This window comes from Lepidochelys kempii, chromosome 1, assembly GCF_965140285.1.
Source record: "Lepidochelys kempii isolate rLepKem1 chromosome 1, rLepKem1.hap1, whole genome shotgun sequence".
NCBI classification, from domain to species: Eukaryota; Metazoa; Chordata; order Testudines; family Cheloniidae; genus Lepidochelys; species Lepidochelys kempii.
Window position 1 is genome coordinate 68,911,008 of NC_136380.1, and position 27,780 is coordinate 68,938,787.

Here is a 27,780-nt window from a genome sequence, read left to right on the forward strand (position 1 = left end):
TCTAGTGCCCACATTTTAAAAAGGACATTGAAAAACTGGAGAGGATATAGAAAAGAACGGCAAAAAATTATTCCAGGGCTGAAGAAGTGAGCCTTGCAGTGACATACTTAAGTGCTCAGTATTTAGCTTATCAAAAAAAAAAAAAGATCAAAAGGTGGCTTGATTACATTGCATAAGTACCTTCACCAGGAAAAAATACCAGGTACTAAATACCAGGCCTAGCACAGAAAGAACCAATGGCTGGAAAATGAAGCCAGATTAATTCAAATTAGAAACAAGACACACATTTTTAATAGTGAGGTTGATTAATCATTGGAACAAACTACCAAGGTAAGATTCTCTATCATTTCATATCTTCAGATGAAGACTGGATGCTTTTCTGGAAGACATGTTTTAGTCAAAACCATAGTTTTGGCTCAATCCAGGGGTAACTATATGTAATTTGCTAGTTTGTAATATAAAGGCCAGACTAGATCATTTTACTGGTCTCTTCTGGCATAAAAATTTATGAATCTATGAATAACATGGTGCTCAGAACACCATCAGCAGCTGGTGGCCCAACTACATTAGGGTCCCAACCTTGTTAATACCAGCAGAGTGAGTAGACAAGACTTTATAGATTTTTCAACATTTACTGCCGTGGGTTGGGCTAGCAATGTCCACAAGATCTAGCTGCAGACTAGTAAACAGAGTAATACTCAATCTTTATGAGAGCACCTGCAACCTGACACATCCCAGAGCAACAAATAGGGCTGTAACCTAAGTTCCCTCTAAGCTGCGCAGCTGCATAGCCATGCAGCTGCCTATTAAGCCCTGTATAGGGACTCAGGGCTATAGTGTGGAGAGAGGCACCCCTCCCCACCAGCCCCAGTGCGGACCTGCCGCAGGAGGGAGAGGCGCCCCTGCTCGCTGGCCCCGGCGTGGAGCTGCCGCAGTGGGAAGATGCGCCCCTCTGCACTGGCCCCAGCATGAACCTGTCTCAGACTTGCCGTGGCCGGGGGAGAGAAGCCCCTCCCTTGGCCCAGCCCAGTCGGGGCTGCCGCAGCCAGAGAGAGGCACCTCACCCCCAGCCCCAAGCTGCTGCGACAAGAGGAGGTTGAGGGGAGTCCTCTTTCCTACCACAGCCCTGGGGCAGCCTGCACCCCAAACCCCTTATCCCAAGCCCCACCGCAGAGCCTGCACCCCAACACTCTGCCCCAGTCCTGAGCCCTCTCTCACACCCTGAACCCCTCATCCTCGGCCCCATGCCAGAGCCTTCACCCCTTGCACACAACTCTCTGCCCCAGCCCTGTGCCCCCTCTCATACTCTGAACCCCTCGGCCCCATCCCCACCACATGAATTTTGTTATGGGCCCCAATATGAAGGTAATACACATCACCTTCATATTGGGGCCCATAACAAAATTCATTCCACACATGGATATACAAAATTAGAGGGAACACTGGCTGTGACCTTTCTTGGGATTCCCTCAAAGACTTTTTTCCACTCAGCTTCCCAAAAACTCAGTTCAACTCCAGACTTCATCACTCATGTATCTGAATTTGGCACAAAACAATGCTACACTGAGTTGATCAAACTCAAACGCATTGGGATCGATGTAGGGTACATCATAGGCCCAACGTCATACAGAAACTCTCGTTTTTGTATACATTTACACATCTCATTGCACTTATTGTACATGGCATCAAACATTTTAGGACTGGTTTGGTTACTTAATACAAACCAGTCCCTGTACCACACGTTCTGTCCACATGTTGTCCATGTTTTGACTTCCTCTTTACCTCATCTCGACATTTCTAACTTATTTTGTCCCTTATAATCTAGTTCATAGTAAATAGTTTCCTGAGTGTTCTCCTGAGTGTTCTCCCTCTGATCTTAGTTAGCTCAGACTTTGTCTTTTTTAGCCTATTGACCTATTTATTTGTCTTATTAAGCAGCCTGTTTCAATTTGATGATTGGATTTACCTCCCTAATCTCATCTTCCAAAGAACAAGGCCTCCCCTTCATGTATTAACTACTTATGTCAGGCCAGGCCTCAGTTATAACCCTAAGAGCCTCTCAAAGCCGAACGGCAGAGGACCCACTGTACTGAAACTCATATCGGGCCTGACACACTCACTACACTCAACACACTGTTGTGATAATATTTATCACAAAGGTATCCCATAAGATTTCATGTGAATTGGCAACACACTGGAATAAACACCATTGTGTGGTGTGTATACACGTTGTGTAAAAAGAGTTATGTACATGCGCTAGAAATATGTTCTTCAAATGTGTTTTGGAAGGCAATGGACACACAAGTGTGCCCTAGACACAGGAATGTTGTTTTGCCCAGTTACCTGTGTCTCCAATTCAAATTAAGCAAGGAAAGGCCAAAGACAAAGGAAGTATATTTTTATATCTAAAGTAAACAAAATGATTAAACCAACCAGAGAAGCATATTAACCAGAAGAGGAGGAAGACAGCATGGCATCCGCACAAGCAGAAGGGAAGAAAAACTCGATCTGGGGATACATCTGAAAGGTTTACGGGACTATAAAAAGAAGAAAAAAACTCCTTCGTTTTCCATCTCTTACTCCTGTGGGAATTCAGCGCAACGCAGAATTTTGCGGAAATTAATGGTTTTTGCACATATTTTCTTTCTCCCACAGAAATGGGCTGCACTGCTGCTGGCTGCCACTAGGGGCCGCTGGACCTGGCAGAAGCCAGCTCTCAGGTAGAAGACACTGCAGGGGCGGGGCGAGTAAGCAGAGAGGTCCTAGCAACTGCAGTTCCCTGCACGCCCTGAGGGAAGGAGATAACAGCACGCAGGAAACTCCACAAAAGCCTGGCTGGGACCCTGTTTCTTCTTCTGGCTCCCTGACCAGTAGGGGGCCTGGTGTCTGGGCTGCAGGGGCCATGGCTGGCCTCTGGGAGGAAGGGGGCTGACATCTGGGCTGGGGGACCACAGGCTGGGCTCTGAAGGGGGAAGAGATGCAGGTATCTGGGCTAGAGGGCCCTCCACATATGGACTTGGGGGGAGGGGATTCACATGTATTGGCTGGTGGTGGGGGGCCTGGAGCTGGTCTTCGGGGGAGGGATTGTGGGTGTCTCGCCCTCCAGCTGGGCTCTGCAGGGGTGTGGGACTGAGAAACAGGAACTGGGTTGTCATGTGGGTTTCTTTAACTCTCTACTCCTGGGGAAAACGATGTGTGACTGTATTGTTACAGACATATTTGCTGACGGGTATTTTGCGATAAATAACCAAAATAATCGAAACGGGCATAAATATGTAGTGTTATTCTGACAAATAAAATTTGCAGAATTTTAAAATATTGTGTGTAGAATTTTTTCATTTTTTCGCACAGAACTCCCCTCTTAGGGACATAGAGAACAGTACCCTTTAAGACAGTGGATCGTACTGGCCTCAAGGGCAGGAGCCACTGACAGCTTCCTATAAGAAACAAAACGGTCTTAGGCAAAGATATAGCTCACCTAAACTAAGTTTTAGGCACTAGAAAGTGTGTTATTTTTGTTTTATTTCTAAGACTTTTCTATCATTTTATTGTTGCCCAGTATCACTTAAATGTGCAAAAAGAAAAGGAGTACTTGTGGCACCTTAGAGACTAACAAATTTATTTGAGCGTAAGCTTATGCTCAAATAAATTTGTTAGTCTCTAAGGTGCCACAAGTACTCCTTTTCTTTTTGCAAATACAGACTAACACAGGCTGCTACTCTGAAACTTAAATGTGTGTTCTTTATTAATAAACATTCTTGTTTTATTTCAAAACCACCTCTCTGCTGTATATTAAAATAAAGGGTGGGACCTCAGCTAAGCTGATTGGCTCATGTGTACTGTCTATTTGGAGGCAGCAAACAACTTCTGTGAGTGCCCAGTGAGAGGGACTGGACAATGCGGAGAGACGTGTCTCTAGAAAACTTGGGAACTGGTGTTCACTGATTATTACCTGCAAGGCAACGTTAAAGACTGGCAGCGTCTCGAGACGTTTGCTGGTGAAACAGACAGACTGGCATGGCAGGGAGCTGGCACACAGTCTAATCTCCAGCAAAGCTCACTCTTGCTCAGGGAGAAGGGTAACACAGTGGCTGACAGTTCTGGGCTGCCTTTAAGAGAGCGTTGCAGGGGTGTGCTCTCCTTGTTTTCCCCCATGCTTTCTGCTTTGCATGCTAACTCCTGTTGCCAGAAGAATTGGTTTCTCTTATGCCTGCTGCATTTTGACTTCATTGTCCAACAATGAGTTTGACCCCCTGAAGACCTCCAGCAGCCCAAAAGAGCAGGAAAGCACAACACTTACTTTCTAAAAAAACAAAGCCACAAGGGGGATATTTTTTTCCTGCAGTCAATCCATGTGGCCTCTTAGATGTATCACATTCAGTAAAGACATGTGAAAAGCACTATACTTAGGAAGGGAAAAAATCGAATACACAAATACAAAATGAGGAATAATCAACTAGGCAGTAGAACTACTGAAAAGTATCTGGGGGTTATTGTGAATGACAAATTGAATCTTAGCCAACAATGCGATGCCCACTCTACTCAGCACTGGTGAGGCGTCAGCTGCAGTACTGTGTCCAGTTCTGGGAACCACATTTTGGCAAAGAAGTAGATAAATTGGAGAGAGTCCATAGGAGAGCATTTTGATAGAAGATTTAGAAAACCTGACCTTACAAGGAATAGTGAAAAAAGTGGGCATGCTTAGTCTTGAGAAAAGATGACTTGGGGGGGGGGGCCTGATAACAGTCTTCAAATATGGTAAGGGCGGTTATAAAAAAAAAAGGGTAATGGTCAATTGTTTTCCAAGATAAAAGTAATCAGCTTAATCTGCAGCAAGGAAGAATTAGGGGGAAAAAACTTTCTAACTATAATGATAGTTAAGCATTGGTATAGGCTTCCAAGCATTGGTGTAGGTTGTGAAATCCCTGCCATTGGAATTTTTTTTTTTTTAACAGTTTAGACAAGCACCTGTCAGACTTGACCTACGTTTACTTCGTCCTGTCTCAGAAAAGGGGGCTAAACTAGATGACCTCTCAATGTACCTTTCAGTCCATTTCCATATATTTCTGATTCTGTAATTATTCTTAGGAGTCCCTTTGGGTAGCGATGACCTGAATGGGTTCTGCTATCTGCATCAGCTCTGGTTTGATTAATCTTCACTGTACTTATGTTTGTGCACACATCCCTAAATTGCTTAGGACTAACACAATGCCTAGTTCTAGCTCATCAGTAGAGCAATGTCCCTGGGAAGCCCTGTTTATGTCCTCTTTAAAACGGTACTTCCCACTCCTATAGTTGCAATTAATAATGAGACAGGACTTATATACTCCAGTCTGTCAGACTGAAAGAGATGATTAGAAGGTCTGGAGAATCCTCCTTTGGATTCATAGCCAGTGTCCTTGTCTTTTTCATTCTCTCTCTCAGAATCAAGTAGTCTCTACATACTTCTGTACAATGATTCTTCAGTCCATCCAGTTAATGGTCCCTCAGCTTTAAATCTGACTATTGTTTCTCCTCTGTCAGCTCAGTTGTCCATTAGCGATGAGGAAGTTACTAACCTTGTGGAGTAATGATCATTCTTCAAGATATGTCCCCCTCTGGGTGCTCCATTGTAGTGTCCCTATGAGTGCTCTTGCATCTCTGCACTGCTGATTAGAGAACTTTGATAGCAGTGTCCATTTGGCCGGCACGTGTTGTCTCCCCTTCATGCTTTGCCACGAGGCTAACCAGCACTTCGTGGGCAAAGCCCCTTCAGTTCCTTCTCTATTGCAGAGTCTTTGACAAGAACTCACAAGAAGAAGGGAGGGTCGTGGAGCACCCACAGGGACACACATCTAAAAGAACCATTATTACTACACAAGGTGAGTAACTTCCTCCTCTTCTTTGAGCAATGTGCCAATGAGTGCTCCGCTGTAGCAATATCCCAAGCAGTATCCCTAATGGGAGGCTGGGGCTTCAGAGTCATGTCTGTTATGGATGACAATACTGCGGAGCTGAAGATAGTGTCAGAAGCAGAGTCCCCAGTAATCGCATAGTGTTCTGCGAAGGTATGCACAGATGGCCAGGTTGCTCCCTGCAGATTTTCGAAATTGGAACATTCTTGAGGAAGGCAATAGAGGAGGAAACTGACCTCATGGAGTGTGTGCAGATCCTAGATGGTGGTACTGTTATGAACCTGATAGCAGTATTTGATATAGTTTGAGACCCATTTGGAGGGTCTCTGGGATGACACCGCTGCACTATTAGACCTTTCCACAATGGAGAGGAAAAGCTTAGGAGATTTCCTAAAGGCTTTTATCTTGTCCAGGTAAATGGCCATGGCTCTCCTAACATCTTGCGTGTGCAGTATAGCCTCCCTGTTATCACGGTGATGCTTAGAGTAAAAGGTTGGGAGGTGAATCAACTGATTTATGGGAAAAGACGAGGTCACCTTGGGGATGAACTTTGGGTGTGGCCTGAAAGTAACTTTGTCCAGAAAAAATATTGTTTAAGGGCGTGCGCCATCAGTGCTGTTATTTCCCCTACTCTTCTTGTCAAGGTGCCTGCCACCAAGAAGGCTGTCTTCACAGACAGGTATGTGAGCAAACAAATAGCCATGGGTTCAAAGGGCAGCCTAGTCAGGCTCTTTACTACTAAGTTTAGGTCCCATGTTGGGGTAGGATGTCTGTGCTGGAGGAAGAGCTTTACTATACCCTGAGGAATCACTTTATGGTTGCTTATGAGAGCACTGAGTATCCCTCTATTTATTGATGGAAGGCTGCTATGGCCACTAGGTAAACCTTGAGTGAACTAAGAGATAGCGCTGATTTCTTGAGAGGCAGTATATCATCGAGAACCATTAGGAGAGTAGTAGATGCCAGGGAAATTTGTTTGGAATTACACCAAATTTGAAACCTGGTATACTTTTGCAGGTAAATACAACAGGTATCCAATTTCCTACTGTGTAGTAACCACTTCCTGTATGTCTTTCTATGCGCTGGAAGCGTGAAGGAGCCAGGCCTTGAGTAGGAGTATCCACATGTTGGGAAGGAGAACATGTTCTTCGTTCTGCGAGAGGAGGTGTGGAGTGTGTTGCAGAGATCAGTGGGCACACTGCCAATTGTGACAGGTAAGGGTAACACATTTGTCTCTGCCAGGAAAGAGCAATCAGTATGACGTTTCCTCTCTCTCTTTTTATTTTTAACAGGACTTTCACTAGTAGAGGGAATGGGGGAAAGACGTATAGAAGGTCCTTGTCTCACAGAAGGAGAGCGTCCCCTAAGAAGTGTTGTCCTAGTCCTGCCCTGGAGCAGTAGCATGGACATTTCTTGTTCAGGTAAGTGGTGAACAGGTCTATAGTTGATGTCTCCCTCCATCTGAATATGTTATGTAGTACTGCTGAGTTAATCTCCCATTCGTGGCTCTGTGGGAACTTGCAGCTGAGACTATCCGCTATCATGTTTTGTACTCCTAGAAGGTAGGCAGCTGATACTGTGACGCTGTGAGAAATGCACCAGTTCTATAGATTTAGTGCTTCTTCACAAGGAGACCACAATCGGGTGCCTCCCTGGTGATTTATATAGAACATGCGTGCTATGTTGTCTGTCAAGACTCTTGTGTGTGTTCCTCTGATTAGCAGAAGGAAGTTGGTGCAAGTATTCCTGACCGTTCTGAGTTCGAAGAAGTTGATGTGATGTGAAGAGATATCTTCATAGATGATCACTTGCCCTGTGGCTAAGACTGTTGAGTGTGCACCCTACCCTATGAAGGATGTGTTGCTGGTGAGAAGTAATGATGGGGAAGTTTGCAAGAAGGTGATCCATGTGCAGACATTGCTGGGTCTTTCCACCAGTCCTGGGAGTGTTTGACTTTGGTGAACAGTGATAGAGGTTTGTCTAGTCTGTCTCTGTTCGGCCTGTAGACCAAGTTAAACCACAGCTGCAGGCACCTCATGTGAAGTCTGACATGAGATATCCCAGATGTGCCTGCAGCCATATGTCCCAGAAGTTGGAGGCCATGTCTGGCTGATATTTGAGGGCTGCTTTTTACTGCCTCTGTGAGCGTGGCCAAGGTGTGGAACCTGTGCTCTGTGGCTGAAGTGCCCTTGTCTGTCATGAGTCAAGATCGTCTCCTATGCACTCTAGGTGCTGTATGGGGTGAACGTTGAATTTTGGACATTGATCTATAGGCCCAGCTCTGTGAAGAAGTCTACAGCAGTTTGGGTGACCTGGAGGGCCTCGTTGAAGCAGTGGGCTCTGAGGAGACAATCATCCAGGTAGGAGTCGATTATAATCCCCGGGAGCGTAGGTGAGCTACCACTTTGCAGAGGACCTTGGGGAATACTCTCTGAGCCGATGAGAGGCCAAAGGGGTATACTCTGTATTAGTAATGATCCTGGCCCAGGGTAAAATGGAGGAATCATCTTTGGGAAGGTAGGATCGATACGCAGAAATAGGCATCCTATAGGTCGAGGGCCAAGAACCAATCTCCCTGTTCCAAAGATGAAATCATTGCTGCTAGTGTGACCATCCTGAATTTTTGAGCTTTGACAGATTTGTTCAGTGCTGAGGTCTAGTATGGGTCTCCAACCTCCCCTCTTTTTGGTTACCAGAAAATAACGAGAGTAAAAACCTTGGCCTTAACTTGGGCTTGAGAAAATGAATCACTGGCCTCTTATGCACCAGGGAAGGCACTTGGCCACATTCCCATGAAACTATTTAAACATTTTGGCCACATTCTCTTGGAATACAGCCCATTTGGAAACCCATGCAAACACTTCTCCCTTGAAACACCCAATCAATTCAATATATTAGCCTTCACAGCATAGTACTCTGCACCAGAGTATATATCCATTTTAAAGTCTGTACCTCTCCCATAAGAAAAAGGGATGGCACTGGTTTCATCCTACGCTGAGATAATGTGCCTATCCGCTTGAAAGTGACGGTATAAACACTTTTGGGCATCTTCTAGTCTCAGGTTGGACAAGAAAGGGGTTGGACTTACTGGCAGCGGGGCAGCACAACTTGGGCTAGTGACCCCCGAATCAGCTCCTACTGAAACTCTTGCCTCTCTTGGAGGAGATGACAGTCTGGTTCATCTTCAAAAATTGAATCTATGCTTGTTGAGTTTCTTCCTGTTGTGGTGCATCCTGGTTTAGCTGCTGCTCCTGTACAGTCAATCATTTCAGAACTTCCTCTATTTTTCTCCTTTTAGTGGTATGACCAGAAATTCCACTATTAGTATCAGATGTGAATGAAATAAGTCCCCATCATTTCTCAATATAGTATAATACAGACAGACAAGTTTGGCATCCAAAACTCACACCTTACATGTGTACTTTTTTAATTCTTAAGAAAAAAAATAAACATAAATCTTAGCCTTAACTTCCTCATGTTCATGAGGTTCTCAAAAACTACTATGATCATCACTACAGAAGAGCCTACAAATAAAACAAAATAATAAAACTCTCCTCTGTCTAACCCTATGCCATCTACCTTACCTTTAGACACTATCTTTTATCCTTCAAAGCCTGCACTAGTGAAACTCACCTGGCCTAGGGTACATCATCACTACCTAGCCGGATTGGTGGGCAGCGATCGATCCAGCAGGGATCGATTTATCGCTTCTAGTCTAGACGTGATAAATCGACCCCTGAGCGCTCTCCTGTCGACTCCTGTACTCCAGCACTGCAAGAGGCGCAGGCAGAGTCAACAGGGGAGCAGGAGCAGTCGACTCACCATGGTGAAGATACCACGGTCAGTGGATCTAAGTACGTCAACTTCAGCTATGTTATTCACGTAGCTGAACTTCCGTAACTTAGATCGATCACCCCCACAGTGTAGATCAGGGCCTACTGAGTCTATATCTCTCTGAGATCCTAGACCTGGACATCCTGTCACAACAAGGAAGACATGTGCAAATGTTAAGGATCTCTAATTCGCTCACATTGTCCATGGAAAGTATTTTCATTTACTGGTTCAGTGGTTAAATGTAACCAACTTTGCAAGTGAACACAAGTCTAAGAACTTTAGCACTTGAGGAATGACTTAGTTATAATTTAACCTTAAGGGCAAAAATGTATTTTCTTCTCTTTATTCCCCCTCCCATTTTTGGAGGGAGAGGGGGGAAACAGAAGAAAAACAATATTAATGGTTAAATAGTTCAAAATATGCTTTCAGAGTTTACATCTCATTAAGGTAGGTGGTTGGGGGGAAGACTAGGTTTGTTTCTGTTATTTATTGACAGGAGTCAGTTTTTTGCAAGACTGGGTTATTTGAGTAGGAGCACATTCGTATTTTTTGAGACAGATTTTCAAACAGAAAATTATTTACTGGTAGCTCTGTTTCTCATAGTCTCCTCTTCTCTCCTCCTGTGACAATGGATAAATGGCAGACAGCAGAGAAAAACAAGATACACAATAATAAAGAGGCAGAGCACATCACCCACTGGAAAGGAGGGTGGAAGGTAGGATAAGAAAAAGAGGAGACTATGACAAACAGCTAAGTAATTTTCCCTTTTTGTATGTCTACCTTCTCCTATCCTCTGACAGGGTATTAAGAGAGACACAGTGCACGTATCAAGCAGTAAACCTAGGAAGCAGAGCTACCTTACTGTGTCAATAGCAGAACCCTGCAGCCAAAGAAGGCATCCTGGGAAGCAGAGATAAAGACTTACAAATAGTGAGGAGACAACCACATTGCCACCTTACACAGCTTGGAAATGAATGCTCAGCATTCACTGCCCATGAAGCAGAAAAGTCTTTCATTACATGGCATCTTGCAAGTTGGGAACAAGGCCATCGACTCATTACACATTGTGAGAGCACAACCTGAGACCAGGACCTAGCAATACAGGAGAACCTCAGAGTTACAGACACCTCCGAAATGGAGGTTGTTCATAACGCTGAACAGTGTCTTCACCTCCTACCAGTAAGTGGCTGCCTCACGGGTGTGGGTAGGGACAGGAAGCCCAGATGTGGCTACCTTTAAGATGCAATACAGGCACAGTACAGTATTTGCCCCCCCCTTTTTTTTTGGTCCCCACTGCTGCCCGATTGCTTATTTCCAGTTCCACATGGTGTCCAATTGACTGGTCAGTCCATAACTCTGGTTTTCATACCTTTGAGGTTCTACTATAGTGATTTTATCTGCAGTCTTGCCCCGTTGCAACCCTCAAAATAGACAAACAGTTGCTTTGACATTCTAAAGTCAAGAAGGGAAGAACACACAACATTCAATAAATGCTGTCTCTCAACCTCAGGATGGTGGGGAGAGAGATGCCAGGACGAAGAGAGGAAGAGCAATGGGTTTGTTCAGGTGGAGCTAGGTACTCTCCTTGGGAACAAATTCAAGAGAAGGCTGAAAACCCGTCACTTTTTCTGGAAAAAGGTGACAAATAGACTACATAAAGAAGTTCAACTTACTCTTCCGTCTGAAATCCCTGCAACACTAATAGCTGTCCTGAAGGAAAGAAATCTGCACTAGGAGCTCAACTGGGGGTTGCATTAGAACCTGCAGGATGTAAATCAAGTCCAACTGTGGAATCTCTTGATGAATCACTAATCTGAGTCCCTTTTTGAATACTAATGGAAGAAAATCTAAACCACCAAGTAGTATAAAGGCAGGCAATAATGGTCTGATGTCACATCAGGCCATAGAGATCTTGCAGATCAGAATAAATGAGAGAGGCAACAAGCAGCTTTCTGTTGCTCTATTGACAGTCTGTCACCTCAGCCAAGAAATCTCCCTTTAAGAAAGACTTCCTTCAAAGAGCATGCAGCTACCCTGAGATGAGGGTGATGGCAAAGCACATGGCTTTCAGAGAGCAGGTCTAGCATCTTGGGAAGTGTTCACAGGAGAGTTCACTTCTAGGCCTGTCAGATCTCAAACCAGCAGCAGTGGAGTTACTATGAAGCTAGGAAAGGGTTTTATCCTATCTGACCTTTTTCATCACTCTCAGAAGCAGGGGAAGCAACATCTCACTTTCCCATTTCAACTCCATAATAAGCACTGCAAAGGAGAGTGAGGGCTTGGAGGGGGTGGGGGAATCTGAAAATAAAATAAGGACACTTGATGGATACCATTAAGAAAAAAAATGAAGTGTCTTACACTCTGGCAATGGCCTCAAAAATGAAAGAACTGAGGCTCTATTCTCCCTTAACAGTTTCTGACTGAGCCAGTCTACAAGCATGTTTTCACAGCTCTCCAGCACTATTGCTAGAAGGCAGGTTCTAGCCAAACACCTAAAAGCATTACCTCTGAAAGGAGGGGAGCAGTGCCAGTACCTCCTTAACAGATGGCAGAAGCCATCACTGTCTGATTGTCACTACAGACAAACAGAAGGATGTTCAGGACCTGGGGCTCCCAAATTAGAAGAATAAGATGGGAGCTCCGTAGCTCAAGAAGCCTGACATTCCCCTCACATTCTTCCATGGGTCAAGATCTGGGTTGACATATTACCTAGATACACAGCCCCAACCCAAGAGACTCAGGTGTGGAAGGAGAAAACCACAACTTTAGAGGTCCAAATTTACATAGGAATAATAAGGTTTCTTCCAGTGAAGAGAGGGCAAAAGGAAAGACTGCCAGGGCCAGAGTCACCGTCCTGTGAAGGTGAGATTTATGTATACAATACTGCTCTCTTGCTGCTAGTATGAGATATCATAGTATTATCTGTTAATTCAGTGTCTTACAACAGGAGAAGAAACACACAATGACAAGGAAATGATACACCCTTTAAAAATATTGTATATATTATATATACACACACTGAAGAACACCACTTCTGAAGAGAATAACTTTACGATAAGTCTCTCCATCCTCACTTAGTTATCAGATTGGCTCCCATCCTCAAGAGAAATGGCAGACTCCCAAGTATAGTAGTTACAATGAATGCTGGTCTATGGTATACATTTTAGATACTACATTTTTACTGAAGGATAAAGTTGAAAACAATTGAGCCAAATCAACCAGGAGAAAGAATTTAAACAAAATAATGAGAATGATAATTGGGAACTGTTTAAGAACATTATACTAGATTCCCCAAAAAAGCCAAAATTACGTAGTCAAGAAAGAAGGATATACTGATTTTAAAAACAGCCTCATTTAGAGGGGATGTAAAAGCAGCTATAAAAATAATCATTGTTAAAAAAAAAGCATCTATACATCTGAGACTGACTTATTCAACAAAAGACTTTTTTTTCCGAACATACTGGTCACTACATAAACTAATAATAATGGGCTTCATAAATGCTGACTGCCGCAGGAAATGCAACTTACTTGGTGCTACATTAGTTTGGAGAGTGCCCTGAATCAAGAATTTCTGGTATGAAGTGAGTCAGAAGACCTATTTAATGGTATGTTGGAGCCCTCCTCCTTAAGTTTCATTCTTGGATATACTCTTGATACCTGGAGGTTAGCTGGTAACAAGGTGGCATGGTTTAAATATGTAGCTTTCCTTGCTAAAAAATTAATCCTGAAAAAATGGAAAAAAGTTGATCCCCACCAAACATTGATTCCTGGCTCAGTGATATGGCTGACCTCACAGCTAACAAATAACAAATAACCAGCATTCTGCAGAATGAAAAAAATCAAATCAATTTGGGCTGCCTTTTTAAAGGTCTATGATTAATGCAAATCCTGAAGAAAAATATGTCCCCTCCTCTCCCTTTATACTAACCCTGTAATTACTTCGTGTATTATGATTAATCAGATATTTTGTTATATTTATATATATGAAGATATATATATCTCCATCCACACACGCACACACATTCACACACCAAATACAAAAAAGGGAAAGTTGATAGCAATCAATATAAATCACAAGCTAAGTGTAGAAAATTGATAAGGGAAGTAAAGGACCTAAGAAGAAATCTCTGGCCAGGAACGTTAAGGACAATAAGGAGATTTTTCAGTAGCAGAATTGTTAATCATGACACAGAAAAGTCAAAAGTGTTCAAATAAATATTTCTGTTCTGTGTTTGGAAGATGATGTAGTCCTATTATATGATGATGAAATACTTATTCACAATATATAAGTATGTCTACACTGCGCAGCCCTTTCAGGGTAGAGTACATACATGGCTAGCCCCTCCCCTCTCTGAGATTCTTTTGTCCCCAAATAGAACTGTATTGATTTTCTGCTTTGAATAAAATGCTGTGTAATGTGAAGTGCTGTACAATTACACTCCAGGGAAGCATTCACAGATAAGCAGCTGCTGAAGATTTCTGAAGGTAGGATCCCCGATCAAGTAAGCTCGAATTGAAAAGAAAAATCTTTTTCTGCCTAGTTCATGACCAGGAACAATGCGACAGCTTTGTGCAATACAGGTGAAGGTAATACAGTATGTTCCACAAAAAATAATTTTGCAGGTAAGGTAGAAACAAAAAAATATTAAATATTGGTTTATCTGTCTGAATCCATACATAAAGTAGAGTTGCATTCTGGATGCTGGTAATAAGGAAGCAGATACTAAAGCAGAATATAAATTAAAGTGTTTAGATGAGATTTATCTACTCTGCAAATGTAAAAAAAGATTGTGTTTTGTTTGCTTACTAGAAATGCTAAGAGACTAATTATGCAGCAATGATTTTCCAACTGAATAATTTGTGTTAAGAGTTTTTGTCAGTAACAGGTTTCAGTTTAATGAGACGCTTACACTGAAATATTGGTATTTAAACCGCCTGTCAATTTACATACCTGAATCATGGTCTCTGCCAGCTGTGTTTCATCTACTTCCAATATCATCATTTTGATTTCCTCATAAGGCACTCGGAAAGAACCAAGGAAAATTGCTAGAACAAAAACATAATACATAATGAATGGAGATGTAGTAAGAAGCTGATCTTTCACTCTACTTACAAAATAAACACTAAATGGATTGTAGAATTCTACAGGCCACCCAAACATTGCATATGATAATATAGATAAGAGATAAAACTTTTTATGCAGATTTTGAAGCTTTTATAATTTTTAGTCTGGCTCTTCCAGTCCTCTGGCAGATGAATTACAGCATCAACAGATGCTGCAGTAACGATAGCAAGTGAGACAAAAAGAGTCCTTGCTCTAGGAGAGCCACTCATCAATTATATTATTTGTACACGTTTCCCCTTTACCGCATAGGAATTCAGCTCTTCCCCTCCCCCCCCCCTTTTTTTGAGAGAGAGAGAGAGAGCGCGCGCGCTATCTTTAGCGAAACCCCTGCAAATTGCAAAACAATCACATTCCTTGAATAATACTTTTGTTTGCTGTAGTATAACAACTGTCCAACATTTTCTTCATACACAATATTTATTAAGTAATTTCTCATGGACCAACTCCCCTCCTAATTCCACATCTTCTCTTCAACCTTCCTCATCTGTTCTAGTGATTATCATTATTATTTTACAGCACCAGATGGAGCATTAGGCACCTCACTATAAAAATAAGACAATAAATCTGTGCCCTGAAATATCTTAGTCGCAGATATTATGCAAGAAAAGGATATCAAAACAGCAGAATGGGTAAGAGTAATAGACAACAAATGGTAAGATTATGCTGTTACTCAGATAAGTAGAGAGGAGGGTGCATCTTAAAGGCAAGGACACAGTTTAAGCTTGATGTTGGGAGACAGTGTCGTTCCTCAAAGAGGTAGTTGATGTGGCCAGAAATCACACCTGTGCAACTGTTTTGTGTGGGCTAGGTGTGGAAATCTTGGAAAGGGAAAACCTAGTACTCAAGACAGGAGACTGACAGCTTGGATGAGGATTTTGCTGTCTGGTCAGAGAGAAGAGGTTGCATTTTAAAAATATTGTGCAAAACCAAGAGGCAATATTTGGATACAAAATAGATGTGAGGAGAAGGAGGAATAAAGGTTGACCCTCAAGTTATGGGCCTGAGTAATAGGAAGGATGGTGGCATTGATAAAATTAACAGAAAATGGGAGCATATAAAAGGCTCCAGAGATTAAAAAATAGGTGCTGATGTTTTGGCCATAGAGACACTTCCCGACTTACGCAATCGTTCCGTTCCAGAAAGCCTTGCGTAACTCAAGTTTTGTGCAAGTCGGAAACATATACCTGAACGTTATGCCAAAAACAAAAAAAACCCACTCCTATTTCTAGCTTACGGAACTTTTTCTGTAAGAGCGAATTTGCGCAAATCTGATTTTGCGTAACCCGGGGAGTGTCTGTATTAAGTTTAAACTGTTGATGGAGCATACAGGAGATATAAAAAAAGGCAGACTGAAATGCAGGTTTGGATGAAGGAAGACACCTAGTGGAGAAGATTTGGGATGTCAGCATAGAGATAGTAGTTCAAATCATGTAAGTGGAAGACATCACCCAGTGAGAGGGTATAAGGGGAGGAGAAAATTAGTCTCCTAAAACTGCTGCACTTTTCTTGGCACTAGTGAGGTCTCAGCTAGACTCCTGTGTCCAATTTTGGGTGCCACACTTTAGGAAACATGTGGACAAACTGGAGAGCGTTCACAGGACAGCAATAAAAATAGTAAAAGGTTTAGGAAACCTGACCTGTGAGGAAAAGTTAAAAAAAATGAGCATGATTAATCTTGAGAAAAGTTGACTGTAGGGGACCTGATAACAGTCTTCAAATATGTTAAGGACTGTTAGAAAAAGAGGACTGTGATCAACTGCTCATATCCATCAGAGGTAGGACAAGTAGTAAGTGGCTTAATATGCAGCAAAGGTTAAATATTAAAAAAGACCCATCTAACTATAAGGACATTTAACTACTAGACTAAGTTTCCAAGGGAAGTAGTGGAATCCTCTCTCAGGGGTGGTTTAGGTATATTTGGTACTGCCTCAACACAGAGAGGTAGACTAGATGATCTCTAGAGATCCCTTACAGCCCTACATTTTATGAGTCCGTGTCCATGTCTCCCTCTTACATATCACAGCCATCAGAAATTCTAGCTCCAATTTGTTATTAAACAAAGTAATTTTGGGCAGAATACTTTAACTGCTATAAATTAGAGTTGTCAATTAATTGCAGTTAATGAATGCAACTAACACAAAACAAATTAACTAGGTTAAAAAACTAGTTACGATTAATTGCAGTTTTAATTGCACAGTTAAACAATAACAAAATACCAACTTAAATTTATTATAAATATTTGTGAATGTTTTTCTACATTTTCAAATATATTGATTTTGATTACAACACAGAATACAAAGTGTACTGTACTAGGCATATTTTTATTACAAATATTTGCACTGTAAAAAAGATAAAACAATTGTATTTTTCAACTCACCTCATACAAGTCCACTCAATCCTACTTCTTGTTCAGCCAATCGCTAAGACAAACAAGCGTGTTTACATTTACGGGAGATAATGTTGCCTGCTTCTTATTTACAATGTCACTTGAAAGTGACAACAGATATTTGCATGGCACCGTTGTAGCCAGCGTTGCAAGGTATTTATGTGCCAGATATGCTAAATAGTCATATGCCCTTTCATGCTTAAACTTGTAAACTCTACAGTTATAAATTATTTAGTTTTGGAGTGCAGTTGTGTAAAAATAATAACTCTAAATTTGTAAGTGGAACTTTCACAATAAAGAAATTGCACAATTACAATACTTTTACATATAAATTACAAATTACAGTACTTTGTATGAGGTGAATTGAAAAATATTCATGTTTTACAGTGCAAATATCTGTAATAAAAATATAAAATGAGCACTGCACACTTTGTATTCTGTGTTATAACTGAAATCAATATATTTCAGAATGTAGACTAACATCCAAAAATATTTATAATAAATTTGACTTAGTATTCTATTATTGTTCATCAGTGCAATTAAAAATGCAATTAATCACAACTATTTTCTTAATTGTTTGACAGCCCTACTATATGTACCTATGATTCAAAGCTCTGATAGACCACAGAAAATTTGGGCTGAAGTGTTCCAAAATTTTGTCTGAGGCTGACACCCAGCACGGAAAATTCATCCCAACAATTCAAGTTTTGAAAAGGCATACACAATTAAAAACAGATTCTTATACCAGGTCAGCCTGGTAACACTGACTATATTTAATTTTATCAAGTTCATATTAGGACAACATTCTGCCAAACATATCAAGTTTCTGAAAGCTGATTGCTGGATAAGGATTATGAAGAAAATATAACCAGCCATTTAAAGGCTCTCTTTGTTGAGGGAATGTCTGAGCAAAAAGATGGGTCCGATAGCGTTTATTTGCACCACAGAATTAAATAAATTAGAAGATCAAACCACCACAGCTCTGGCTTCTTGCCACTGACCATTTGTTCTTTACAATTTATTTTCTAATATTTTATCTAGTGCAGCTTAGATATTTTAAGTGACAGGTCTTCCACTTTACAAATCTATTCCTGAGAAATCTCCTGAGACTATTTCCTTTGTATTCAACCTAAGTTCCCTTTCTAAGTCCCATTAGTCCTAATTATAAGCTTCACACAACCATAACATGGGGATACAGATGTACCACACACTCGCTTTCTCCTCATGCTACGTTGTGACAGCTGCAATTAACTCTATTAATGCTAGATCCCCCTCTCTTGATATAAACCAAAAGAAGGAAACTGGCAGGATATACTTCATCAGGGGACCTGAACTCTGAATTACTCTCCCATCCCTTTATCACGAATAGTCTGAATTTGTTGACTATTGAGACAGACTGCAGGGAGAGCGAACCAAAATACATTTTTGGTATTATATTTTTAAATAAATGATGGTGCCCAAAGCATGAGTATGGATGATTTGTATTATTCTCAATAAACACACACATTGAAAATGTATTAATTGAAATTAGCTTGAATTTTAGACTGATTATTAAAAAAATCGTCATTTGAATAAAATATCAACACAAGACACCCAACAAGTTCTGCACACATAATTTTAAAAGTTTTGGTTATCATCAAAATTGCTTACAGAGGTTCTGTGCAATCTTCGGGTCTAAGACTTTTAGTTCTTTGATTCGTTTCTTAACGGATTTCTTTTCTTCAAAATCTTCCTCCTCCTTTTTTACTATAAAAGTAAAGAAAACAAACATTTATTCACAGTATCAAATGTAGGGAACAAAATTCCTGAATGGAAAAAGCTCTCCAAGTCAAACCATAGACAATTCACTATGAGAAAGAAAGTGCAATTGAGGAATGAACTTCCAGGTTTATTTTGTTTTGCAATTATTACTCTTGTGTTTTCTTCAGTGGGACCAAGGAAGACAGCAGCCTTTTCAACATATTAGGTTGGGATATGGTTGATAGGTTTTAATTATTTCCCTTTCCTCCTTCAAAAATGGGCATCTCAGATTAAGTTAATCACGTCTTGTCCTAGCTTCAGTGGACATGAAGAACAATTGATCATAACACAGGCACCGGCTTTCTGGGCCCTGGGGTGCTCAACCCTGCACTCCACCCCAGGCCCCACCCGACCCCTTCCCTCAAGCCCCCACCCTGCCTCTGCTCCACCTTTTCCCATCCAGTTCCGCCCCCTCCGCCAAGAGCACCCTATCCACACTCCTCCCAGCACCTCCTGCATGCCACAGAAGAGCTGAACATGGCAGGCAGGAGGTGCTATGGAGGGAGGGGAAAGAGTTGATCAGGGAGGCCAATGGCAGACAGAAAGCATGGGGGAAAGGGAGGGAGGTGGGCGCTAAGCACCCACTAATTTTTTTTTCTGTGGATGCTCCAGCCCACAGTGTCAATGCCTATAGATCATAGTCCTCTTTATGACAGCCCGTAACATATTGAAAGACTGTTATTAGATTCCTCTCCACCCAATCTTCTTTTCTCAAGACTAAACATGCCCAGTTTTTAGACCTTTGTTCATCTAACAGGTTTTCTAGAGTTATCATTAGATTCTCTCCAATTTGTCCACATCTTCCTTAAAACGTCCTGCCTAAAACTGAACATGACGCTCATACTGAGGCTTCGTCAGTTCTGCGAAGAGTGGGACATAATGCCTCATATACAACACTCCTGCTAATAAACCCCAGAATGATATTAGCCTTTTTTGTAACAGCATCATATTGTTGCCTAGTCAGTTATTCTCCATTTTGTTTTTGCAGATTTAACTTGTGAGTCTTGAGCAACATACTTCACATTTTTTCTCTGAATTTCATAGTGTTGATTTCAAACCAATTCTTCAATTTATCGAGGTCCTTTTGAATTCTAATCCCATCCTCCAATGTCCTTGCAACCACACCTACCTTGCTGTCATCCACAATTTTTATAAGCACAATCGCCACTCTTATTATGAAGATTATCAAGATATTATTGAAAATACTTACTAGTATCAGACCCAGGAGAGACCTTTGTGGAAAACCACTAACATCCTCCCAGTTTGAAAGTGAATAATTGATAACTCCTCTTTTGCAGACTATGTACTTTCAAGACTAACAGTTAAAAGTGATTTAAAAATTGCCATTAATCCTTCAAAAATGAGTTTCCAACTGTATCCCACCTGAAATATTTCTGAGAGATGAACTATATGAAAAGCTTGAAGTATTTCTACTGTTGTATTAAAATAATTTGAAACAAAACAAAACAAAACATGCCTGATGCTGGGTGCTAAGTTCTTAAAGAATGCACATTTTAATTAATTATATTTCAAATTAATAAACCAGTTTCATTGTTAATTCTTAGAAAATTACTTGAGACACAAAAAAGAGAATGTGCTGTACTTTGATGGGGATATGTTGTATTCTTTATATACAATAAAGTAATTGAATCTCTGCTTTAAGGAGGGAACTCAGCTCAGCCTTAACCATGGATCCATAAACAGCACTTTCACGATAATAAAATTAACACCACAAATAATTAAAATGTAGAACATGATGTTTTCCATTTATCACTTTCATCACAAAAGTTGCAAGTTACAATGACATCTCAAAAAAGTAGTTGTCGGTGGAGACTCATGATCAGATGGGGATGGGCTTTAATGAGGTTCCCCAGAGACTGGTTCTAAACACAACATGATACAACGTTTTATCAATCACCTGGAAGTAAATACAAATAATGGTTAATAAATCTTTTAGAAGACACAAAAATAAATGATAATGAAGATAGGGCAACAATACATGGTGATCTGAATCACTTGGTGTGCTGGGCCCATTCAAACAATGTATTTTAATGCAGATAGATGCAAGGTCACATCCAGGAACAAAAAATGCAGGCCATATCTATAGAAGGGGAGCCTGTATACTGGAAAAGCAGTGACTTTAAAAACAATTTAGGGGTCGTAATATACAGACAACTGAAGATGAGCTCCCAGCACAATCCTATTGGGGAAACGGCTAATACAATCCCTGGGCATATAAACTTGATTAAAGAGTAGAAGTAGGAGAGGTGATTTTACTTCTGTATATGGCCATACTGAGTCTGATACTACAATACTTTATACAATTCTGTTGTCTATATTTTTAAAAGGATGTTGAAAAATTGAAGAAGGTGCAGAGAAGAGTCACAAAAATTATTCAAGTACTGGAAAAAAACCTGCCTTACAGCAAGATACTCAAAGAGCTCAACCTGTTTAGCTTATAAAAAAGATCAAGAGGTGATCTTAATACACTTCTCCCCGAGTATAAGCACTTGCATGGGGAGAAAACACTAGATATTAAAGGGTTCTTTATTAGAAAGGCATAAACAAGACCCTGTGGCTGGAAACATACTAAACAAATTCAATTTAGAAATAAGGTGCACATTTTTAGCAGAGAGAGTGATCTATTACAAGAACAAACTATGATGGGAGTGATTAATTCTTCATCTCTAAAAGTCTTCCCCCACACACACCCACACCCCGCTCCAATTTTTTCTGTCTAGACGGTAAGCTCTTTGTGTATATGTATGTCACCAATCAAAATGGGTCCACAATCCTAGGTGGAGCTTCTGTGCACTGCCATAATAGAAGTAATAAATAATTAAAAAACACTTTAATGGCAGTGGCATAAAAAGTTACACTAAACAATTAAATAATTGTGGGCACTTCTCTTCAAAAAATTTGGTAACAAAGCATCAGATAACCTTATCAGATGCAGCTTCCTTACTACTGGGAAGAACTTCCCAGTTCTTTTTTTTTTAAATCCTCAGAAGGTAGAAAAGCTTTTACATCACTATAGCAATAAAATACAAATTGGTTTTGCTTTTTTCACAAAACCTTATTTTCACAAATAAAAATAACTTCTAAACTGACTTAGACTCCTAAATCATTTAGTCACTTTTTAACCAGTGGAAGGAAAGCCTAAAGAAATAAATTCAGCCCTAATCAACAAATTATTTCTTCTGAAAAAAAAAACACTATTTATTATTAACACAATAGCACTTCATACATCTTTCCTGATCAGGAAAAGATGCAAAAACAATCACCACTGTTGTTTCATCAGGAATTATCGCTTTCCTCTACTGCAATAAAGGTATTACATTTTGCAAGCAAATGACTGTCTCCCAAGAGTCACAACAGAGATTCCAGTTGTAATGGACTGATTGTAATCAGTCCATTACTTTAGACACAACATGTACACTGTCATGTGCATTAAACAATTAATAGAACAGATGAGAATGCCACATTTCAGGTAGCATTTATGATTGTGTAGCTACACTTCTGAACAGTCATGTATTACAGACATGGCACTGGAAGAAAACAGCACAATGGTACATGACTATTTTGGAAAAATGAGCCAGTATGACACTGGCTTGCCAGTCTATGTGCAGCCTCCTTCATTTTCACATTTATTTTTTTATTGGTTCAATCACTATTTTGTGCAGTCTTTATTACATAGTCAGTCTCTTGAATTGGATTGTTTGGGTAAATAGCTCTAATAGAGGAACAACAAATGTGTTTGTGTTTCCTGCCTCCATCTGCTGGTAAAAAATATTTACCACAGGTGTAGAATGACTAAACAACGACCAGCAGAAAGTCAGCAGTCAAAAAAAAATTTTTTTAATGAGTCTGTAAATCAAAAATAAAGACTGGAAATAATCTAGCCAATTCCCTCTGGAATTTCATACAAAAAAATTTACATGAATGAATTTATAGCAATATACAATATGACATATCCTTGGGGGAAAATATTTACTTTAATAAAGAGCAAAAAAATAGTCTAAAAGCAAAAATGTCAAAAAGGAACTTGGAACTATGTATTTATACTATACTATACATACATATACATACATACATACAAACAATTAAACTACTGTGAACTTACAGGATAATTCTTCAAGGGAATTCCACTCACATCCTTTTTAATGCCAGCAGAAGGAAGCAAAGGATACATATTACTTTTATTTCACAATGAAAAACCTTGTATGATGCTGTGTATACGAAAGGTGATCATTTATATCACTGTTACCACCACTGTTACACAGTTTCCATAAATCTTATGCAAAGTATATCATGTAAGGCGTCAATGGAAAAACTATGATTTGGTAAATATGATTATCCTGCTTATATGCATGTATCATCTTTGTATTTGAAGTTATAAATATTAGCTATGTACTTGTACCTTAAACCTGAATTGTACTCCTGGGTGACACCCACCAGATAGAATTTACATCAGGGCTAGACAGCTATGTATTGATGGCCCATCAAGGAGACACAGCTCTCAGAACAGGACATTGAAGAAACTCATCCCACCCCTGCTAGCTCTTCCTGAGGATGCCTCAGACAGTAAGGAGCCAGTGGCCACCCTCTGTGATTTGGCAAAACATGTGAGGGCATGTGATATGCTCATGTGACCCTGGACTCCATCTTGGGCAAGTAATTTTCCATGCACCTGGCAGAGGACATAAAAAGGCACCTGAAACCTCTCCAAGTTGCCTCTTATCTGCTCTAATTCTCTGGACTCCTTTACAACAAAAAAGAGCCTCTTGAATTATAGACTGAGGAACTCCCAATCTTTTGGAAGTTACCAGAGAGACTTTACAAGACAGCAGTCTATTCCAACACTGTTACAAACCTGACATAAGGACTTTGCTATCATTTGTCTATATATGATCTATTAAATATTTGTAACTTTCTTCTTTTCTTATATTATTAAATCTTTAGTTAGTTTACTAAGGATTGGCTGACAGCATGATTTTTCAGTCAAAATCTGAGATTCATATTGATCTGGGGACATGTGTCTGATTCTTTGGGTTTAGAAAGACCTCACATATGGTGAAATGGGTTTTCAATAACCTCTCACTATATTAAATTGGGTTGCCTGGATGGAAACCAAGGGCTGGAATGCCTAAAGGGGTCTGTGTTTGACTTCTGGTGGTACTGCAGAAGCTCTTTTGTTACTGGCTTGGTAAATCTAATTATAGAGTAAGCCACCAGCTTTGGGGATTGTCTGCCTCATTTCTTGCCCTGAGTGTGGCATTCTCAATGTGGCCATCTCTGGTACCTGGTCACACCTTGCATTTTTCAATGAAAATCCTTCCCCTGCCTCCAGATACTTAAGCCTGTCTCATTGCCTGCCTCCCCAAGTTCCTCCCTGAAGTCCTGTCTATTCTGAGTGAGTAGAAAGCAGAACAGAAAGAAGACAGAGAACAGAACACTTTTTTTACATTGGGTAGCGAAGGATGAACATGTGAATTAAGATACCTTGACTACTGCAAAGACAGAGAGAAGGAGACAATGAACATATAAATTTAAAAACACATTACAAAAGTTGTGGAATTTACAAGACATATGCCAAAGAGCAACCAATTACTTTGTTATATTATTTTCCTCCCCCCACCCCCATTCCTGATATGTTCCTTTTTCTCTCTAAATTATAAACACTTTGGAGTTGGGAACTTTTGTATCTAAAGTATCTAGCACAGTTTAGGTGTTATATAAATATACCTGAATAATAATACAGAGTGCTGGACAGACCCATTTTCAAACTATATTGTATTCCAATCTTCCTCACACGTGGATGGAATATACAAAAAAAAAATCAAGCAAACACTGTAGATACTCTTTTTAAACGTTTAGGCTGGGATTTTCAAACTGTGAAAGGCAATGGGAGGTGGTCACTACTTTATCAAATTATTACTTATAACAAATTAATAAAATTATTTATTACTACATTTTTATGGATAAACATTAAACATTTTATATTATCAGACGTTAATTGACCCCAACATAAAACAAGTTAGATTGATCACTATTATTATAATTAAAGGCGTACGCCCTGACAAAAATATTTATAAAAGAATTAATGAGCATATTTTCCAATTGCACACATATAAATAATATCTTCAAATTAACTCAAAAACTATTAGTCTTTGACTCTGATTAGGAGAACAACTGAATTCAGGATAGCACTAAAGCTCTTTTAGGCCAACAGAGCTTCAGTATATGCTTAGAATTAAGCACATGCTCACATGTTGTTCTAAATGAGGACATTTAAGAAGGCTCTTGATGTAAGAGATGCTAGGTCTCCTCCGTAGTATTTAATATGTACTTCACAGAATCTCCTTAGTTATGGTTTAGCTGAGATTCATATTCAGAAGACAGATTACCGTATATACTCGTTCATTAGCCCGTTCATTTATAAACTGACCCTCCAAGATGGATAGGTAAAAATAGTAAAAACTGTATGACTCTTTAATAAGCTGACCCTATATTTCAGGGGTTGGCAAACTTTGGCTCCTGGCCTGTCAGGGTAAGACTGGCAGGTCGGGACATTTTGTTTACCTGGAGCATTCACAGGCACGGAGCCCCTCAGCTCCCAGTGGCCATGGTTTGCTGTTCCCAGCCAATGGGAGCTGCGGGAAGTGGCGCCACTTCCCACTGGCTGGGAACGGCAAACCGCGGCCACAGGGAACTGAGGGGCTCAATGCATGCAGACACTCCAGGTAAACAAAACGACAATGCATTAGACATTCAATTCAATGATTTCATAAAATTTAAAATAATCAAATTTTGGTGTAGACCCGTTTATAACCCGACCCCTGCTCTTTGGTGCATCACTCTTTTACCAAAAATATTCGGCTTATGAACGAGTATATACGGTAATCTTTAATTTATGAGAAAAATACAAGTTACAGCTCTCTGGGTACAGTTTGGATTTCTTAATAATTGACAAATTAAGGTTTTAGTTTATGAATTACTGTAATTTTAAAATGGGCTATTTATGACAGTATAACTTTTACTCCCTCCAGTAAATTCCTGACTCTTGAGATTCGAATAATGACTCATTTCTAGACTGTAACAAAATCTAAGGCACAGGTTACTTTTAAAGTTTCTTAGTGTGGTAATTTTTCATTTATTGCTATTATTCATAACCATTTCTATCTACTTAGTGACCAAGAAGCATATATTTTCATCAATATCACCTTTCACCAAATACACTATCATTGGATGGATGCAGTAGGATCTAAGTTTTACGGTTTTATAAAGTATGCTTTTATTCCTCATGTTTCAGAGCATAAAAATTTAGACTGAGTATAAACCTATGCAGTATTGTCTTTTACAGTCTGCATAGTCTAAAACAATAGCTATTAGATGTTTGACCTGCCATGCCCTAGGTGGTTTAACTCAAAGATAGCAATTTAAAAAGCTAGTCTCTTGAATATGTCAAAGACTAGTATTGCATGCATGAGCAATTACAAATTAAAACCTTCTATCAGGCATACTAGATGCTAGGTTTTATGTACAAAAGCTTACAAATGGAAAAGCATTACATTAGAAATTCACATATATTTATATCTATCCACTAAGCAATACAAACAATGGGCACACAATCTACTACTACTGGTGCATAACCTTCAGTGAGAAACTGAGCTGATCAACAGTTTTCTATATTTTCCATTGAAATTTATTATAAATTACCTGTGTGATTTTTGACACATACGAATATGTGATGTAAAAACATTTCATGTTAGTATAGTGCAAAATGTTGGTATTCGCCATTTTAAAAAGACATGCTAAGAAGCTTAGTCTTTTCTGAAAGAAATACTTGCCCATCAAAACTAATAAAAATATTTCATTATATTGCCATTTGGCAGCTTTGACCAATAAACACCACATTAAGGTTTGAAATTAACTTAAACAGTAAAATCTGTAGTCAGTCATGTTGCAGTGTTTCGGGTCTGTACAAAAAATGACAGTTTCTCATTTTGGGTATCAGTTTCACCTCGCCTATGGGCTTACTTAACAACTTCTAAGAAATAGGAAATGGCTGCTCACAGAACTAGATGACTGATCTACATACCCACTCAAATGAGTATCGGATCATGATTATGGCAAATTACATTGTGAACACTTCTTCATGAAATATAGTTGTATTTCTAAGGACTTCTTTCTCGCTGTAACTATTAATCAAATTCTAAACTCAAACTCACAACAGACAGACCAAGACAATATGTTATCATCGATTATTCATGTTATTGTATCCTCTAGGAGCCACAGTCATGGACCACTGTGCGAGGTGCTGAACACACACAGAACAAAACAACAACCACCACAGTCCCCTCCTCAAATCGTTTACAGTCTAAGTACATTGGGGTTACTACCCTAATCCCCCATTTTTAAAAAAAGTGTAAGTAACAGTATCTTTCATATGTGCTCTCTCTCTAAAATACATATGCTATACATGTTTACAGGGCACTACAATGGGCCTTCAAAAGGAACAAAGAGAAACTAAAATCAGATTAAGACAATAGGCTGTGGCTACTTCAAAACTGAACAGCACTAGGTGCATCTGGGGCAGGCTACCACAGCTTCTCTTCTTTCCTATGCAATCTGTAACAGACCCACCATTTTTAAAATCCCTGTAAAGCTCCATTCCACTCTCCTCCACTATCAAAAATGCCCGTTTCTTTGGGGAGTGTGATGCACCCCATACCAACTCT

At 40.0% G+C, this 27,780-nt stretch overlaps 1 protein-coding gene across 1 annotated transcript in view; it reads right to left on the reverse strand.

The window, feature by feature from the left end:
- DIAPH3 (diaphanous related formin 3) overlaps positions 1-27,780 on the reverse strand; it is a 504,443-nt gene that overhangs the window by 253,772 nt on the left and 222,891 nt on the right. The window contains exons 18-19 of the mRNA XM_073325081.2: positions 18,890-18,985; positions 14,680-14,774 (exon numbers count right to left, since the gene is read on the reverse strand). Coding sequence (XP_073181182.2) covers positions 14,680-14,774; positions 18,890-18,985 — 191 coding nt within the window. The remainder of the gene's footprint in view (positions 1-14,679; positions 14,775-18,889; positions 18,986-27,780) is intronic.